General features: G+C 52.3%; 1 protein-coding gene across 1 annotated transcript; it reads left to right on the top strand.

The window, feature by feature from the left end:
- The first annotated feature begins 3,421 nt into the window (after positions 1-3,421).
- NOM1 (nucleolar protein with MIF4G domain 1) lies at positions 3,422-19,252 on the top strand. Its single transcript, XM_027102741.1, has 12 exons — positions 3,422-3,439; positions 3,913-5,106; positions 6,626-6,750; positions 7,430-7,625; positions 11,640-11,963; positions 13,572-13,682; positions 14,410-14,577; positions 15,169-15,290; positions 16,102-16,234; positions 16,702-16,833; positions 18,558-18,667; positions 18,982-19,252. Exons 1-12 carry the CDS (start codon positions 3,422-3,424, stop codon positions 19,154-19,156), a joined length of 2,808 nt encoding a protein of 935 aa, XP_026958542.1. The 3' UTR covers positions 19,157-19,252.
- Positions 19,253-19,516: the final 264 nt, after the last annotated feature.

The following is a 19,516-nucleotide window of genomic DNA, read 5'->3' as shown; positions in this document are numbered from 1 at the left end:
AACTTGCCTGTACCTTTGAGATGCAAATGTCCTATCTGGTCTTCTCAGGAACCCTTATCTCTGCCCTCTTTTTATTTTTTTATCTTTTTAAACTGTCTTCCTTTATTTGTTTATATTTGCAATATGACACAGAACCTCAACAAGGACACACGCACACTCACAGCTTGGGGAGAGGGAGCTGGGACAAGGTCGCCTGGCAGCTGGGCTGGAAGGACTCCAGCCAGACCCCCGCCCCAGAGTCCGAGGGAGATGGGGGGGAGGGGGCTCGGTGAGTGCGTCGGGGCCCCGAGGGAATGTCACCGGGGTGGCCCCTTGGGACCAGGACCCCCAGCTCCCTCCCACAGAGCTGGCTGGGCCAGGTGCCCAAGGTGGACCTTTGAGCTGAAAGGCCGAGTGTGGGTGTGGGCATCTGCACCGGAGGGTGGGTGGGCATGGTGGGAGGGGCGGGTGGGTGGCAGCCTCAGGACCCTCACCACAGCAGCCCCCATGGGACAGGGTGAAGGTCCAAGCCGCCGACGCCCAGCCCTGCTTCCTTCTGGCTCCCCGCCTGCCCACTCTCTCCCCCCTCGAGATATATACATATATAACGTAGGTCTCTCTCTCTATTCGACTCTATCTTTATTCTAGGAGACAAAACTCCGGAATTTCTTTTCTCAGTGCAAATGGGGGTGGGTGGGGGTCTGCCATCTTTTTAAATGCAAATTTTAATAGAGTAATTTAGAACTTGACTTGTCAAGGATAGATAGAAATCCTAAATGTCTTTTCTGTAAACACTAGTAAAAAGGGTTTAGCCATCTAGATAGGTGACCTTGATTTGTTCCATCTGCCAGAAGCCCGATTTGAATCCAACCCCTTGTAACTGATGGGTTTTATGTTGTACCTGGCTCAGGACTGAAATTGTGGAATGGGAAGTATGCGGCCTCTGTGTGTGTTTGTGTGTTCATACGTATCTATATGTGTGTTGTAGGTGTGTGGTACTGCCAAAAATGAATTCATAAAGGAGCGCTACTTAATTGGCTTTTTAAAAAAATTAAGCACTTATGTATACTCAGAAAATAATCTGGCCAGAATGAATTCCAGGTCCATGTCATCTGGAAAATATTCAGCACTAAACTGATATCTGATATTGGAGGAGGCTTAAGCTTGTTGGTTTCATTAACATAGACATGTCTTTAGAGTCATCAATGTTGAGTATAACACTTCTGTCGTACCTCGGTTTACTGGAGGTCAAATAAAACCTTTATCTGTTACAAATTTGTCAACAAGAAAAGTAACTCAGTGTGAAAAAAAAAACGTTTAAGGAAAGTAAGATGTATGTTTTCAGTAAAAGAAGGTAGGAGGAATGAGAAAAAATACTGAAAAGAGTTGTGCGTGATCAGGAGTTTTTAAGATTGGATTAAATTTAGTTGGGAAAGTGGATTTTGTTGGGAGCGGGCTGGGACAAGACTCCATTTGGTTTCTCCCTCCAAAGTTTTCTTGAAATGCTGCTTTTAATAACAGATAGTATGAGTTTCTTTGCCTTTAAGTGATCTGTATTGGCTTCTGAGATCTTTTGTTAACTTTGGTTAAGGAATAACTATTGTCTCACAGTGACCTACGATCTTATTTGACCAAGTGTTTTAAAACTTTCTGACAAACTTCTCACACACCAAATTTTAGTGACGTCATTTGTGAATTCCAGCTAACTTGGAGGTACTTCAGAGGGCCCCTGAGGTACCTTAAAGAGAAACATTTAACTAAGATTATTTGGTATGTTAAGTTAAATGTAATCATTCGTAATTCTGCTTATTGTAACCATGCTTCTTCATCGATTACACTGTAATCAGATGTTTGGGGTTTTTTTAATTAATTAATTTTTGGCTGTGTTGGGTCTTGGTTGCTGTGCACAGGCTTTCTCTAGTTGCCGCCAGCGGGGGCTACTCCTTGTTGTGGTGCGCAGGCCTCTCACTGCGGTGGCTTCTCTTGCTGTGGAGCACCGGCTCTAGGTGCGAGTGCTTCAGTAGTTGTGGCCCGTGGGCTTCAGTAGTTGTGGCTTGTGGGCTCTAGAGCACAGCCTCAGTAGTTGTGGCGCACGGGCTTAGTTGCTCCGGGGCATGTGGGATCTTCCCTGACCAGGGTTCAAACCCGTGTCCCCTGCATTGGCAAGCGGATTCTTGACCACTGTGCCACCAGGGAAGCCCTGTAATCAGATGTTTAACCATGCCCTTTAAGTCTTTTGTTATTTATAGATATTTTTGTACTCTGATGCTGTTACAAAAAGTGCTTCATCACCAAGGAGATTCATAGAAAGGCTATGGAAGCAGTTACAACAGTTTCACACCAAGATGATGGCTATGCAAGGAATACAACCCATACTGACTTAAAACAAGGAGCTGTCCTGCCCCTGGGGCCCCTAGATCAGGCACCCAGAGATTTTTACTCCCTGACAGGCAGGGTCAACGCCCCTACCCAGGCTTGAAGCAGTAACAGAAGACGGACCATTGCCCTTCTGCTTCCCAGAAGAATGTGGGAGTAAAATCTCTGCGGGGGGTTGGAGGGTGGGGCGGGGATGAAGCAGGAGGGGAGGGGGCAGGGCACAAGAATGACATAGCCTGATTAGAACCAAATGGGTCCAAGATGGCGGACAAGTCGCCTTCCACTAGACCTTGAGCCTCAGTACACGCTTACTGTAACACAGGAGCAAGCTAAATGACACACCCACAGGCACCACGACAGTTCCAAAGCCAACCGTAAGCATCAAAAAGTGGGCGGTGGCCCAATTCCTGGAAATCCCCGCCTCTTCCTAAAATAGCTGGAATATTCCTCCCACTCATTAGCCTATGAAATGACGCACCCCCATAAAAACTGACAACACCATACCCTGGCGCCTTTCTCACCTTCTGAGGAGTGTGTTTCTCTATAAATAAATCTACTTCTTACCTAAAAAAAAAAATCTGATTAATTTTATGACAGCCCTGTGGGATGGGCACTCTGATCACCCTACTCTGCAGACGGGGATGCTGAGTCTCAGTGGGTTGAGCAGGTCACACAACAGTGAGGTGAGGATCTGAACCGAGCCCGGAGCCCTGGCTTGAACTTCCATCCAGGTGTCACTCTGGTCCCTCCAGGAATATTTCTTTGCTGGTCACCATTAAGCCCTGAGTACTGTTGGTCCCCAGCTCCCACCTTCCCATGTGTTGTACTCGTTTCCCAGTACAGATCTCCCAGTGACAAAGCACCACAAACCAGGCAGCTTAAAACAGACATACAGAGACTCGGTCCTGAGGCTGAAAGTCGGAAATCAAGGTGTAGGCGGGGTGCATCCCTCCCAGGGCTGCTGGACAGGACCTGCTCCAGGCCTCCTCCAGCTTCTGATGTGGCCGCAATCCTTGGAGTTCCTGGGCTCGAGGAGCATCTCCGCCATCGCTGCCTTGGACATCGCATGGCCTTCTACCTGTGTGTGAGCTGTGAGGCCCAATTTCCCTTTTAAGAACACCTGTCTTTGGATGTAGGGCTCGCCCAATGCAGCAAGGCCTCCTCCTAACTTTGCATCTGCAAAGGCCCTATTTCCACACGAGGTCACGTCCACAAATTCCAGCGGACTTGAACTCTGGGGGGGGCGGCTGTCCATGGAGCGGTAATCAGGGAACATCACCCCAGGGAAGCCCAGCAATCCTAATACGGGATAGGTGCGTCCTTACGCGGAGCGCGGTGGGACCTGAGGCCTGAGGTTGAGTGAAAGGAGCAGTGAGCTCAGGACCAAGCTTCCCGTGAGCAACACGCAGCAACACACCGCGTGGCTCCCATGGCTCCAGCCGCGCTCCACCCGCACACGCGTCCGCAAGGATCCACCCCCACCCCTACCCCTACCCCGTAAGCGCGGTTACTGCTGTGGAACGTCGTTAGGAGCCTTCTTTACCATAACCTCTAAAGTTTTCGTTTTTAAACGAGAATGTATTTGTGCTCATTCGGAAGTTACAGTTTACAGCCTTAAGAGCAGGCACCGTTTGCAGCCGTGCGGCTCCCTGCGCTGCCGCCCTCCCGCCAGCAGGGAGCGCCGCCCCGCTCAGCGCGCCGCTCTGCTCCCGGAAGTCTGGCCCCGACCGGAAGTCGCGCGTCGGCGCGTCCTGGAAAGTAGCGGCGTCTACGAGAGCTGCGGCCCAGTTCCCGAGCGGCTGCCGGGGGCACATGGCCCGTGGGAAGCGCCGCGCCGGGCGCAGGCCGCGCCGCGGGCCTGGAGGCGGCGGGGAGGGGGCCCTGAAGCGGCTAAAGCTAGCAGTGGAGGAGTTCGTGCAGGCGACCTCGGAGAGCGAGAACCCCGGCGGCCGCGAGGGGCCCCGGGCTCAGGGACGCGTGTGCCCGGGCGGGAGGAAAAGCCGCAGGGAGCTGAGGAAGGAGAAGCGGCACCTGAGGAAGGCGCGCCGGCTCCAGAGGACGGCCGGCCCCGCGCAGGGCCCGGGCCCGGGCGGCGGCGGCGGCGGCGGCGGAGCGAGCGGCCCCCGGGCGGAGGCGACGCAGGAGGAGGACGGCCAGCCGTCCCCACGGCGGGCCTCGCGGCCGTCCGAGGAGCTGCGACCTCCCCCGGTTCCGGCCAAGGCCGGCCAGGCCCAGGCCAGGGGTCCCCTCGGCAGGACCAAGGCCCCCGCAGCCGCAGCCCGGAAACGGGCACTTCTGGCGGCCAACGAGGAGGAGGACCGAGAGATCCGAAAGCTGGAGCGGTGCCTCGGCTTGAACAAGCGCAGAAAGAAGGGCGACGGAAGCTCCGTGCCTCTTAGCTTTGCCCGCGATGGGCTCGACTACATCCTGGGAGCCCTGGACTCTGGGAAGAGTAGTGGCTGGTACGAAAGCAGCAGTGAGGAGGAGGAGGAGGATGCGGGACAGGCACTCCCCGAAGGTGACAGCGAGGACGAACGGGAGCAGCAGGACGCGGAAGACGAAGGCGAGCGGGCAGCAGACGCGGGAGCGCAGAGCGAGGGGGAGGACCCGCAGGTGGCGGGGGCGGGACAGCTGGAAGCCGGAGGAGCGGACCGGAGGGCGAAGGAGGGAGGGAGGAAGAAGAGAGTCCGTTTTGCCGAAGATGAAGACAGGAGTGAAAGTTCCGCGGAGGATGTTGCCGCAAACGATAAGGTATTAGATTGTGAACAATCTGAGCCCTTTGGAATTTCCTTCAAAATAACGGGTGGGGGGCAGAACACGGGACAGAAGTGACACAGTTGATGTATTGATAATTGTTTGAGCTGAGTATGGGTCTGTCGGGTTATTTAAATTTCCACAATAAAGAGACAGGGAGAAAACATCCCTAGAGACCTTTCTATCCTAGGGACTTATTGGCCGTTCCCACCGTTGTCCTAAGGCCATATCCTCACTCGGTTTACTGCCTCAGTCTCCAAACCTGACTTTGACTCCCCTCCCCCAAGCTTTGTTCCCACCTCCCGTGTACCCTGGGGACTCCTGCAACACCGCTGAGTCACCTCTGCCCACACCTAGTCCTTTTTCTGTCCAGCTGCTCCTGGGGTGGATCCTTCTAAAACACAGAGCTGATCTCCGAGACTCCCTTGGATAAAGTCTCACACTGACGACCAGGATTAGAACCCACAGCATAGCAGACAAGGCCTCACGCGCCGGCCCCTTGCTTGTTAAAACAGTTTCACCTGCACACGCACCTTGAAGGCGGCCTTATGGCATTGCTTGTGTTTCCTTCTCCACTTCTCACCATTTCACCCTTCTGCCTCTGAGTATGTTATTTCTTCTGTCTGCGAGGCCTTTCCGCGATTTCTCACTGTTTGTGTTTATCTGTGAAGGTCAGACATCTTGGGGAATCTTTTCCCCTCCTGAAGGATGTGAAGCGTCTTTCATTTCTGTCCCTGGTGCCTTAGCACCTGGCACTCTGAGCAGTGCCCAAGTGCTACCAGATCCTCTCTTAGCACTTTAAGTTTTGACTCTTCCCAAGTCTTTTCCACAGCCTGTGGCGGTGTAACTGACATACTAACGGGTGTCTTAAGATTAAGTTTCTGTGTATGAAAATGTGCTTTCTCCAGCAAAGCTTAAAGCCTGACAGCAAGGATCACGCCTTACAAATGTCTGTCTCCTAAAGGCTTGTCAGGGAGTGTTGGTCGGTGGTAATGACTTGTAATCCTCTCAGTTGAAAATCTAGGAAATAGTCAGCAGTGGGTTGATTTTGATTTTATCATGTAAATTTAGATACTGGTTTTGACAGGTTTGAAATTACTTTGGACCGCTTTTTCTCCAAAACTGGTGATACACTTAATTTAGGTGTTTGTGTGCTGCCGTGCCTACTGTGAACTGAGGCTGGCAGAAGTGTAGAATACGGGGCTCTGTCGGGTAGACAAGGGGGGTGGGGGGCGCAGCCAAGTCTGAAGAGTTACAGAGGGAGAAGTAAGGTGATGAAATGTAGTGTTGATGTTAATGTAAATAGTGGTGTTCATCATCCGGGCCATGGCGTGCTTGTCCAGGACTAGAGTGGGCACTCGGGAAATAGCTGATGTTCATGAAGCAGCAGTAGTCAGTAGTGACAGCGTCTCCCAGTTCTTGGGAATTTAATATCTAAGTGTGAGTGTAGCAAGGGGAAAGGTGGGCTGTAGTCAATGTACATTTTTTTGTAATTTATTTCTGTCCTTTCAAGCAGAGTCTTTGTGAAAATGGTGGAAAGTACATCCCACCCCACGTGAGGCGAGAAGAGGAGACAGTGGATGCCCAGAAAAAGGAAGAACTAGAGAGGCTCAAGAAACAGGTCAAAGGTCTGATTAACAGGTAACCTCGAGACAGTGTATTGTGTAACTTCAAGAGATTGTCTCTTTCCTAAAAACACAGGAATGGTTCTGGGAATTAAACCAAAGCCTGCGTTGCCTTTTTTTTTTTTTTTTTTTAATTTCTTTTTAGTTAAAACACTCTTCTTGGTGCATCCTGGAATTTTACTGAACGTGCCATTTGATGTTCAGAGTTAGCACAGCTGCAGTGCATATACATCCTCCTATCCCTACCCAGTAGAGCCCTTATCTCCATGTTAGGAAATAAAAGATTTTTGTGCCAGCAGAAAATGGAAAAGTTGGGATTTTTTCCAGCAGTACATACGGATGTGCTAACGATGATTCCCTCCCTCTGCCCGGGGAGATTGGGTAAGGATATCAGTGGAGTATCCTCATCATAGTCTCTGTGGTCTTGAAGGGAATCCTGCATGTGCCTTACTGTGGCTGCATTTCAGCTGGAAGGACAGCAGTTAATGTTATTTGAAGATTCCAGAAGATTCTGTGTTATGTACATATATACTGGATTATTGGGACAGGATAAGAATTGTTCGTGGGTCAAATACATACACAAAAGAGGATCTATTGGAAGTATTAATAACTTTTTCCATTTTTTTTAATTGACCTAAAAAAACAATTCTTGATTTGAAACAGCACTGTTGCTCTGTCTTTCCAACTGTCTGCAGGCTGAGTGAGCCGAACCTGGCCTCCATCAGTGGCCAGCTGGAGGAGCTGTACATGGGCCACAGCAGGAAGGACATGAATGACACTCTGACGGGCGTCCTCCTGAGCGCGTGCGCCCCGGACACGGCCATGCCCGCCAGGCTGGTGATGGAGCATGTCCTCCTGGTCAGCATTCTTCACTGCACAGTTGGCATCGAGGTAGGGCTGCCTCTCTCCAGCCATTAGCTGTCCAAGTGCTGCTTGTGTCAGTGATCAGCTGACACGGCTCAAGGCCACCTTGTCTGTATTGTATCATCCTAAACCACACTCGGCAGCTACGTGACGTTGGCCAACTTCTGCTTTTGCGCTTGGTCCCTTCTGACATGGCCTTATTGTCTGTTAGTTCTGTCGCTCTGGGCTGACGTCGTGGAGTTGCCTTCGTCTTCTCTGTATTCTCCATGGAAACAGTGACTGTTTCAGCTGTTCAGAGCGCAGGGCTTTGTGTTGAGCGAGAGGCCACCAGAATGTGAGGTAAAACTGGGCACGAAGCGAGGGGACACGTGACAGTGCCTGGGCTTGGAGCCTCGGTGCCCCTGGGTGGGCCACAGACCTGCCCGTGTCTGTGAAGTGGGGCCTTTGTCGGGATTCAGTGGACACCGTGTCTAAAGCATCTCCTGTGCGGTGCCTGGTACCCAGCAGGTGCTGCTGAGGAAATAGCATCCCCGTGCCATCCGGCCCGCCTCGTGTTCTTGGTCCTTGGTCAGTGACCCTTGTGTTGGCATCAGGGAGGCCCACCTCGTCCCGGGTCCTCCTTTGTCACCTCCCACAGTGAGATCATAACCTTCCTGGTCAGCATCCACTCCCTCCGTGTGGCTGCTTGCAGGTTGTTGAGGGAAATCGATCTGGTTAAAGGCTTTACACTGAGGTGGACAGACGCGTGAGTGAGTGAGTAGGCCGACGAGGTGTAATTTTCCAGATGAGCTTTATATTTACCAGAGAACTCGATGATCCCTTAGGGTCTTTATGTGGGACAGTGTCTTTTAGTGGGTGGTGTTGAGCCCCTCTGCCTTCTGATTGCCCTCCTCCCAGGATTGCCCTCCTCCCAGGAACAGGCAAAGTGTCACTGCAGGTCTGATCCCCTGGTGTAAGTCCTCCGGACTCCCAGCAGGAAGAGTGGGGCGGGTGTTTATTTAGCCCCGCTTTGCAAACGCAGCAAAGCCCCTGAAGGCCGGGCTGTGGACCTCCCCCTGCCGCGCACTCTTCACACCCCTCCCACTTTTCTAGGACTTGCTCACAATTATGGTCTTGAAAACCATTTGGGGTCTTACAGGGTGGGGCTGTCCAGGGCTTACTTTAAAGAGCACAGACTTTCCAGAAGGCCTTCTCCTTCCATCTGCTAGAGGCTCAGCAGTGAGGGCAGTGCTGGGCGGGGGAGACCAGCCACCTGGTGACCTGCCTGCCCACCCTCCCCTGGGGGCTTGGTCTGGCGGCTTCAGGCTGGGAGGCTGGGAGCATATGCAGGAGCCTGTAGTGCTTGTGAGCCGCTGCGTGGTTGGAGTTCCACCCTCCCTCCCACTGCAGGCTCCGTCACCCTCCCGAGAGAAACCTCTGGGCCACGCTTTTCTCCTCTAGCCGAGGTCATATTGTAAGAACTTGCTGTCAAAATTTTATTGAAATTTATTTTTATTTATCTATTTATTTGGCTGGGCCGGGTCTTAGTCACAGCACGTGGGATCTTCATTGCAGTGCGCGGGCTTCTCTCTAGTTGTGGCGCAGGAGCTCTGGAGCACGGGCTTACTTGCCCCACAGCACGTAGGATCTTAGTTCCCCGACCAGGGATTGAACGCACATCTCCTCCATTGGAAGGCAGGTTCTTAACCACTGGACCACCAGGGAAGTCCCAGTGAGAACTTTGAAAGATGGCAACTCTGGGACCTCCTGGGCACAGGGAGGCGAGGACAGAGGAGGGGGCGTGGGCCCCGAGACCTCTGAACAGCAAACTCTCCTCAGCTAATCTGCACCAGCTGTTTAGGGAATTGCATAATTGTTTGATTTCTAAGGGCTGTGAGTCCCTTCTCTTCATTACAAAGCGTAATGGAATCACTGGATCCCTTCCTAGTGCCCTGTGATGGCCACGATTCATTCAGTGCCATTATAGGCTGTCCTAGTGCACCCCCGGTCCTCCTGGACCATCCCGGAGTACTTGACAATCAAAACGGTTTCAGCGCCTGCCGATGCAGGGAACACGGGTTCGTGCCCCGGTCCGGGAGGATCCCACATGCCGCAGAGCGGCTGGGCCCGTGAGCCATGGCCGCTAAGCCTGCACGTTCGGAGCCTGTGCTCCGCAACGGGAGAGGCCACAACAGTGAGAGGCCCGCATACCGCAAAAAAAAAAAAAACGGTTTCAATACATACAGCATTTCATTGAGTTACAGAAAAGGCCGTAGACCCTGGCCACCTACACAATATCAGGAATCCCCTGCATTTGAAAATGGGAGATTATTGGTCCCACTTCTCATTTAAACCTTCACTAACAGCGTGAGGGACAGCTGAAGTGATCATTCCAGGGCAAGTCGTGAGGGGACTTCAGCTAGCGACAGCCACTAAAACTGGTGCCAGAGGAGGCTGAGCTGCCCCAACTCTGGTTCCACTGAACTTCTCTCAGGCCTGTGATGAGAAAAGCATCCTCACAGGAATCCATGCAAAGAGGAGCGTGAGTTACGAAGCCGTGGTGTCAGCTACTGAGTTGCTTCTGAGTCGCTGAAAAATCAAAACTCAGGTCTGTGCCGATTTAATCTAACACAGGTCTGTGTCAGAATTAATTTATTTGTTTAAATAACTTTAGTAATGTGAATGTTATTCCTATTTTTTAATGCTATACTCTTATATTTTATTTTGAAGACATTAAATGGAATCTGTGATTTTGACAGATTTTGATATGATTAAATAATTCCATTTGTGTGATTGAAAACATACCTGAGTATATTTTATACCTGAATTTTTCTTGATGTCCGCAGAATTCTAATTTCTATTTTAAAGTTGTATTTGAATGTAATATAGTGGTCATGATAGGAGAGTATATTCTTCAGGTTTATCTTTAGAGAAGAGGCTTGAATTGGGAGTTAATAGGTTAAAGTTGTTTATTCTCAGGTCTTCAGAAACTAAAGAACACATCCAGTCTGTCAGAGCTGCCTCTGCGAAGTCACTCTTCCCTCCTGCCGACCTGGTGCCTTTCTCTGGACTCCTCTAGCATTTATGTTGTTGCATTTTGGCAGTGACATGTGTATGTTTTCCTGCCACACTCTGTCCGGTTGATCTCATCCTCACCCGGGATTTTAACTACCACTCCTGCTTCTATGACCAGCCCTGCCCAGGTGTCCTACGGTTCAGGCTTTATAAGGCTTTTTTTTTTTTTTTTTTTTTTTCCCCAACCTCATGTCTTGTGGGATCTCAGTTCCCTGGCCAGGGCTTGAACCTGTGCCCCTGCGGTGGAAGCGCGAAGCGCTAACCGCTGGAAGGCGGGGAAGCCCATAGGTTACAGTGATTCCGCCCAGCCTGCACTTCTGCTGCTGCTCACGGATGAACCGTCCCCGTCAGAAGCTCAGTCAGCTGCTGTTACGCAGAAGGTTGATCTTTCCCGTCCAGTGAGTGGCCACACCCTCTAGTTCTGTCACTGGGTGACTCTTGGGCCCGGTCCGCCTTCAAGGGTCCAGCACGGCTGCGGTGATCCGCGTCCCCGTGTCTCAGCTGGAGAGTCGCCATCGCTCTGCCACCGCCGGGCGCCCACTCCCGCCTTCTCCCTCCAGGCCCAACCAGGCTGGAGAAGTGAGCCGTGTTGGATAGTAGTGCATTTTTAGAGACACGGACGTGTCCTTAACATTCTTGACGATTTCATTTTTCCAAGGGACCAGAATGGCTGCTGGCCGGAACAGCACCTCGTTGATTTTAAGGACAAGATGGTGCACTTCGAGGGAAGGTGTGCGCTGGGCACCCTGCTCTGCGTCATGTGTGGTGTGGTGTTTTCCTCTGTAAAGCACTGGGCACTCACACTTGTGTTTTTAGAGGTTTTGCCCTGCTGGAGTTCGTATTCTGCCACATGTACGTTTTATGTGTTCATTTTAAAAGTACTAATTCTTTCAACATGCGTTGAAGTTAAAAGAAGGACCCCTGAGAATGACTTGCTAACTTGATTCTTACACGTTTGCAGTAATGTTTTTTCTGTTCTTCGTCCAGGTCGGTGCGCACTTTTTGGAGGCTGTGGTGAGGAAGTTTGCTGACGTCTATAAAAGCGGATGTGACGGGAAAGAGTGTGACAACCTGTTCACCATCATCGCCCATTTATATAACTTCCACGTGGTGCAGTCTCTCCTCATCTTTGACATTTTGAGAAAACTTATTGGAACTTTCACAGAAAAAGATATCGAACTGATCCTGTTAATGCTGAAAACTGTGGGCTTTTCCTTGAGAAAAGATGATGCTTTGTCGCTTAAGGAACTGATCACTGAGGCCCAGGCCAAAGCCAGCGGGGCAGGCGGAAAGTTCCGGGACCAGACCAGGGTATGAGTGCGTCACCTGCCCGGCTTCCTAACTGCCTAAACGCTCACGCTGACCAGAACTTAAACATGAGTATCTGGGGTGAATATTGCATTTCATCTCATAATGGGCCCTGTTATCTTCTGCCTCATCTGGTTTTGTGGCTTCATCTTCAAGGTGTGAGCAAACCTTGCGTCTTTACTCTTGTGAATTTCAGAATCGATCTATTTAACATTCAGCCATTCAGAAGAGGTTTACTGGGAAGGCGAGGGGCCGGGGGGTGGGGCGGTTAGCCCACTCGGCCTTCTAGCTCTTCCACTCGGCAGCGAAGGGACCGAGGCTTCCAGGCCTCGGTTTCCCCGTCTGGAAAGTGGGGCTCATGGTGGCTACCTTGTTTGCTGGTCTGCAGACTTGAGGGGCACAGGAGAGTCATGGGAACCCCTGGGCGGGGCGAGGGCTCATTTGAGGAAAAAGGAAAGCGTCCCTGTGGGGAGACATCAGGGGCGCAGGGCAGGGGCCGGCCTCGGGGCCTCGTAAACCTCGCAGGGAACTGGGATTTTATCCCAGAGGCACGTGAAGGGCTCTGAGCAGGTTTTCATGCTGAGGTCACTTTGGCTACAACTAGGAAAGAGAGAAGCCACCTCGGGGGTTGGGATGGTGATCGGCAGAGTTGCAGTGGACGTGGGTTTAGGACATAGCGGTGGCCAGACTTGGTGGGGGGAAGGGGGGGGTCAGAGGTCACCCCAGGTACCAGCTTGGCCCTGCAGGTGGGCAGTAGTTTGTTCAGGAGACACAGACTGGACAGGAAAACTGGCCCATTTTTGAAATGCTGAGGTGAGGGCTCGGGTTAGCTGTGAGGAGGGAGGTGTAGGCCGAGCCCCCTGAGGGTCCTGGGGGCCGCGGAGGTGGTGGTGGAGTTGCTGTGTAATGGGGTGGGGTGCGGCTCCAGGTGGGAGAGGAAGATCATGGGGGCGGGTCCCAGCAAAACCCTGTCCCTGTGTTGAATGCTCGGGGGTCACGTTTAAAACAGACACGGCAGACACAGGCATTTGGCTCGGGCTGGCCTGAAGCTGGAGGAGCTGGGCTGGGGGGTGACTGGGTGGGTTTGGAGTCCTTGAGCACTGACAGAAACGTCCTAAAACTGATCGTGGTGACGGCTGCACAGCCCCGAGTGTGCTCAGTGGACGCTTGGCATGTGAGTTATGTCTCAGCTGAAGTGAACGTTGGGGGGAATCTCAGACAGGGTCTGTGAGAAGTCTTTGTGCTGTCCTCGAAAGTCTTCTCTAAGTACAATGTCATTTCCAGTTTAAAAGTTAGGAAAGCAAAAAGGCCAGGAGTGGGAAGGGGTTGCAGACGCGGTGGGGAAGGAGGGCGACTGAGACCAGGGGCCGGAGGGGGTGGAAGGGCGCGCAGCCCGGGCGTGTTCTCGGCCCGCGGGGCAGGGGAGGGATTTCTGTTCTCGGCCGGGGAGGCCTGGGCGGCTGCTGAGGTTGGTGCAGCCTCTTCCAGAGGCGCCCGTGCCCCGTCCTCGGCGGCGGTGACCATGTGCGCAGAGGCGGTGTGTTTCTCCCCACGGTGAAGCGTCCTTGGTTTCCGGCATTTGAGATAATGGCTTTTCGCGTCTGTCTCCAGGTTCGCTTCATGCTGGAGACGCTGCTGGCCCTGAAGAACAACGACGTGCGGAAGATCCCGGGCTACGACCCCGAGCCCCTGGAGAGACTGCGGAAGCTGCAGAGAGCCCTGGTAGGCACCCTCCTTCCCGGCCGCCTGCGCTGCCGGGTCTGCGCCAACCCCCGTGAAGTTCCGGAGGGCGGTGGAGCCACAGGTCAGGTGCCCGCTCAGTTAGCGGGGATTCCCAGACGTGAAAGGCAACTGCACGTTTCTGTGGGGCGACCCTCCCTGTGAGCTGCGTGCGCCCCACGCTGAGCCCTCCGCCCTTGGCTGCGCTGGAGAATTGCGGGAGGACCTCTGATGACTTTGGAACAGGGCCCGGGCCAGGGTCCCACCAGGACCAGGGAGGCCAGCCTGGGGAGTGGGGGGCTCGTCTGTTTAAGCTCCCCAGAGCTTCTCAGCGTGGGGCCCATGGGCGAGCCCTTCGGCCCGGGCACCAGTCAGACCCAGAGTGGCCTCCTCCGGCAGGTCCCAGGCACCTGCTGGTGGAGTCCTCACTGCTGGCCCTTGGGGCGCGCCTCCTGCCTGAGTCTGAGCCTCTCTCCCCACCCCCACCCCGTGACAGCTGTTCTAAGACAAGTGTTTTGGGTGATAGACCCACAAAGCCCAAGCACACACTCTGAGAGTTTACCTCGAACTTTGGCCTCATTCCTAACTGGTTAACTGCCCCAGCTGTCAGTGACCCATCACAGCTTTCACGCACCAGAAACGCTGTTACCCGAGCTGGAAAGAGCCAGGGTCGCTGTTGCCCAGGCTCTGAGCTGCCGCGGCCTCCCCTGGCTGCTGTTTTCTCAATCAGCTGCGAGGCGCTGGCTCAGGGACAGAGACTCAGCTCCGCGTCTCCTGGGACAGCGTCCTGAACGCCGAGCGGACTGGGCGCTGGTGGATCGTGGGGTCCGCCTGGAGTGGCGCCCCGATGATCGACAGCGGTCAGCAGAAGACCCCGCAGAAGCAGCTCACGGGGACGGTATGTGACCCGTGCTCGCCACCACTAAGCATGTGACCTGTGTCCCCACGCGGCTTTCCCTGGGTTTATTTGAAGACCTTATAGAAGTAGCTGCTGCTTTGTGATATCATTTAATTCCATTTCTGTTATTTCCTTTTAAAGTCTCAAAATGTTAGGAAAGGGACTTCAACGTTGAGTGGAGTGAGGGGAGCGCAGGACGATCACTCAGGCCTCCTGGCCTCCCCGCCCTCCCCGCCGTCCTGGCCCCCCTCCCCCCGGCCGCAGCGCTTACCTCTCACCTCTCCTTCATTCCACTGGTACTTGGACTGGCAGACCCGCTGCTCCCGCGAAGCCTCCCAGATCAAGCGGTTTTCTCCTCGCGGGCTTGCTTTGCCTCTTGCTGGTTTTCCTTTGTGGGGTGCCAGGGGGGTTGCTCAAGAATAAAGGGTCCGCGTTTACATACGTGTGTTTACGCACACCTTACAGTTAGCCTTGGGTCAAGCCACAGAATTACGCATGTTACTTCTTAGAAACTTAGTAACTACGCTAAACCAAAGAACAACTTTCACTCAAACGTCTGTATGACCTACGCCCGGTCGTCCCTCTTTTCAGGTTAGCTCGAAGATACTGGAGCTCGCCCGAAAGCAGAGAATGAACACCGACATCAGGAGAAACATATTTTGTACAGTTATGACTAGTGAAGACTTTCTGGATGCATTTGAGAAGCTCCTGAAGTAAGCCTGTGTGTGAGCCTCTGCTCTGTTGTTGAGTTGGGTGCCACGTCGTGGAGGCCGGGGCCCTGCCCCTTCCCACCCGCTGCCCCACGCCACGGGCTGCAGTCCAGCTCCTGCTCACTGACCGCTGGTAGCTCCAGATTAGGACAGTTTATGATCTGTTTTGATTGGAAAACATCAGGTAACCACCCGACAGTTCCCGGTGGCTGTTGTTTGTCATGAGTTGCTTGAAGCCTTCCTGTTAAAGTTGTCTTTCTGATTACGTCTAAATTAAACTTCCTGTTTAATTTAGTTGTAATTATATTACAACTTCTATAATTAGTTCTAATGAGATTGAAAAGCATCTGTGTACAAAGTACATCTAAAAAGTCTAATAATTAATTTTCCTTTATTTGCTTCAAGTTCAGAAGGAAATGCAGGGGAAATGCTGTGGGACTACGAATCCTTGTCCACAGTCAACACTGTGCACTAAAAGGATGGATTTTACTGCGTGCAAACCAGACCATATGTTTTAGAAAAAAAAAAAAAAAAACAAGAAGGGCCCACAGCTGAGGCCCTGTTTCTTGTTGGTCGGTCACCAGTGACAGGCCTTTGTAGAGCCTGGGGTCACCTCATTCTGCCACGTTGTTGGAAACCCTGAGGCCAGAGGCTGGGGCACAGCCTGGAGCTCCAGTCCTGCTACCTGGCCCTGTCTACTCGGCCCACTTAACCAAACTGCCAGACAGGATGTGTTCCTCTGAGAGATTTCTGCCTTCAAGCTGTTAAAGTTTGGCAAATTGAAGGTTTAGCCCTCGCTCTTCCTGTCTTACAGGCTGGGGCTTAAGGATCAGCAGGAGAGAGAAATCGTTCATGTCCTCATAGACTGCTGTCTGCAAGAGAGAACGTACAACCCTTTCTACGCATTCCTGGCGGGCAAGTTCTGTGACTATGCGAGGAGCTTTCAGGTGACAGCTGGGAGGCAGGCTGCCTGTGTCCCGCTCTCCTGTCTAACCACTCTGGCTGACTCGGCCCACCTGGGATGCGGGCCCTGAGTCAGGGGCCACCCCAGCCAAGAGCTGTGTGCAGAGGGTCGCACAACCTGAGCCGTGTCCCCATGTCACCTTTCCCTGTCACAAATGAGGGGTCATGACCCACTTAATCGGCGAGTGCCTCTGGTTTATGTTGCACCATCTTTTTCTAATGTTTCTACTGATTTAAGGGAAAATACTGTAATAGAAAGAAATTACTGTGAAGCTATTTCAAACTACTGTATATAGGAAAGGAGAGTGTAGTTGCTTCTAAAAAGTCTTGATTTTTAGGATATTTTAAGTAACTGAATACAGTACCTTTGGATTATATTTTTAGTGATTTATTCTAATAATTTGTTGAATTTTACCTTTTTTTGTTGTTGTTTTTCTTTGTTTTATATTAGATGACATTCCAGTTCAGCATATGGGACAAATTTCGGGACTTAGAAACTTTGCCAGCCACTAACTTCTCTAATTTGGTTCACCTGGTGGCCCACTTGTTGAAGACCAAGTCACTGCCGCTTTCCATTCTAAAGGTGTGTGTAATGTGCGAGCTGATTTGAAGCCTGAAAGTGATGGCGTTCGCTTGAGCCTTGAGCCCCGGGGGTGCGCAGGGGCACCGACCCCCTGCACAGTCGTAGCCCGAGTGTAACTTTACAGTCGGCCTCCGAATCCTGGTTCCACACGTGATGATTCAACCAACTTTGGAACGTGTGGTCCTGCAGTGCGTATTTAGTGAAAAATGTCCTCGTGTAGGTGGACTGCACAGTCCAAAGCCGAGTTCAGGGGCCAGGTGTAATTCTGTATGTTTGGTACCTTAAGAATATGCGTTTCCTTAGATCCTGACTCACCTGGAAAACACTCTCATTATCAGACCATCATAGGAAATCGCCAGATGAGCGCGCGGTGTAAATTTGCCTGGTAGCTCAAGGCGCCATCGCGGTTGTCTGCTCCTTTACGTGAATCAGCCTCGGGACTTGCGGTGCGTGTGCAGGCCATCATGAGTCCCGCGGCGGCCGCTGCTCCGTCAGGAAGGAGTGGGGATGTGGGAGCTGTACAGAAGCTGTGCTTCTGCCACTCCTCCCTTGGCTGTGGCGCGTCTTTCAGAGCAGGGGCATCCTCGCCCCTGTTGAATTCCCACGTTGACTCGTCAGAGACAATGAAACGCAGATGCTCTGGAGGTGGTCCGGGGTGGGCAGCGAAGCCTAGACATGAGAGGCGGGTCACGGTGGCCTGGGCAGTAGGACCTCGGGGGTCTGGGGGTCCTGAGGGTGTGGACTGTGGGAGAAGCTGAGGGGCAGGCATAGCTGGGGGCCCAGCCTCTTGCCTTCCGCTTCCTGATCCTTGGGACAGGCTAGGCTGCGGTTTCCCGTCTGTGTTGATGTATTTGTTCACCAGAGCGCCGGTCGAGTTAACTGCATGTTCCTTAGAGATGTGCCCTTGGGTTTTGGCTACTGTACTGAAAATGAGGGCCAGAGCCTCGTCCCACATTCCAGAACTGGGGAGAACTTACAGCACGGAGAGCTAGTGCCTTCTTGCTGAGGGGAGTCTTGCCTTCAGTTCACTTGAGTTTGAGCTCAGAATGGAACAGGATGTGGCGTGTCCCTCAGATGCAGCAGGTCCTGGAGACTCCTTGAGGCAGCCCGGCCCCTCCGTACCTCACGGGGCTCTGGCTGTAGGCAGCACTCTGGCTGTAGGTGTCTGCATGTGGTTAACCAGGCTTTTGATGTCCTTTTACAGTTATTTAATTTGGCATAAGGTTGAAATTTATCCATGTTGATATCTGCAGTTCTGTCCTTAGATTTTATTACTGCTGTATAGTATTCCACTGTATAAGTATACTATGATTGTTATATATAGGAATTAGTCTCTTCTGGGTCTAAATTGTGTGTGTGTGTGTGTGTGTGTGTGTGTGTGTGTGTGTGTATGGTTTTAATTAGGGGATAGTTTCTTTAAGGCATGGAGATAATCTACGTTTCAACTCCAGGAATGAGATTCCTGATTCGCTAGGTACCCATCAGCCCCCTGGACCTGACTCAGCACTGCCGAGTTGCTCTCACCAGTGGTGTGCACGCCCTGCAGCAGTGCACCAGTGGTCCCAGGGCCCCGCGTCAAATGACAGCTGTTCATTTTATAAAACTGGAAATAGCCTTAGTTGAGGGGCAAGGGGAGCGATAGTTTTTTACTCAAACTATAATCAGAAATCACTGCAGAGTTGGCTCCACAGTGTAACTTTATTATTTTTTATCCGGACTGTTAGGTCGTTGAATTCAGTGAATTGGACAAACCCAGAGTCCACTTTTTACGAAAAGTGTTACATACGCTGCTCATGGAAACGGAAGTTGAAGACCTTGGTTTAATTTTTGGAAGGTTTGTTCCCAGCTCTCTCGATAAAACGTGGGAAAGAGGAGAGAAATTGTTTTCACCTGTGTTGTTTTATAAAAGCAAGTTTGTTGTACTTACATGTAGCTTTTCAGTTTTAATTTTAATAATATCCTGAACATTAATTTGGGGAACATGAGACTTGCCTAATAGCAAACAGAAAATGATTTCTGACAGATAGGATATTAAGTTCTTACTTGAGAATTCTGACCGGATGGAAACTAGGTATGTCCCCTGCTTCGGGGTCCCTAGGGCTGAGACGGGGGCCGGCTGGTCACTGACGCGTGTCCCTTCCTCCTCAGGGTGTCCGACAGCCCCGCGCTGGGCCTGCTGCGGGAGGGCCTGAAGCTCTTCATCAGCCACTTCCTGCTGAAGGGCGGGCAGGCCCACGGGGGCGCCAAGGAGGCCAGCGCACTGCGGGAGAGAGCCGAGCTCTGCGCCGGGGCCCTGCAGGGGAGGGCGTCCCTGAGGCCATAGCCGGGGCCAGGGGCCAAGGGGTGCTCATTCGCCTGCGATGTGGGGCCGCAGCACAGTCTGTCGTATTTAAAATACTCTTATTTTGGGGCTGCCCTGGTGGCGCAGTGGTTGAGAGTCCGCCTGCCGATGCAGGGGACACGGGTTCGTGCCCCGGTCCGGGAAGATCCCACATGCCGCGGAGCGGCTGGGCCCGTGAGCCATGGCCGCTGAGCCTGCGCGTCCGGAGCCTGTGCTCCACAATGGGAGAGGCCACAACAGTGAGAGGCCCGCGTACCGCAAAAAAAAAAAAAAAACAAACCAAAAAACAACTCTATTTCGGTATTTGTGTTTTGAACTGTCTTCAAATACCTATGTTTATAT

The sequence above is a fragment of the Aethalodelphis obliquidens genome, unplaced genomic scaffold (assembly GCF_003676395.1).
Source record: "Aethalodelphis obliquidens isolate GAN/ISIS:26980383/991018 unplaced genomic scaffold, ASM367639v1 scaffold5, whole genome shotgun sequence".
NCBI lineage: Eukaryota > Metazoa > Chordata > Mammalia > Artiodactyla > Delphinidae > Aethalodelphis > Aethalodelphis obliquidens.
The sequence above is the reverse complement of the archived record's forward strand: the minus strand, read 5'-3'. Positions and strand labels throughout refer to the sequence as shown.

Bases quoted from the DNA above. Each gene is read 5' to 3' on its own strand.
- NOM1 (XM_027102741.1), top strand. The intron at 7,626-11,639 runs GTAGGGCTGCCT...TTCTTCGTCCAG, and splicing joins ACTGCACAGTTGGCATCGAG to GTCGGTGCGCACTTTTTGGA. The intron at 16,834-18,557 runs GTGTGTGTAATG...CCGGACTGTTAG, and splicing joins TGCCGCTTTCCATTCTAAAG to GTCGTTGAATTCAGTGAATT.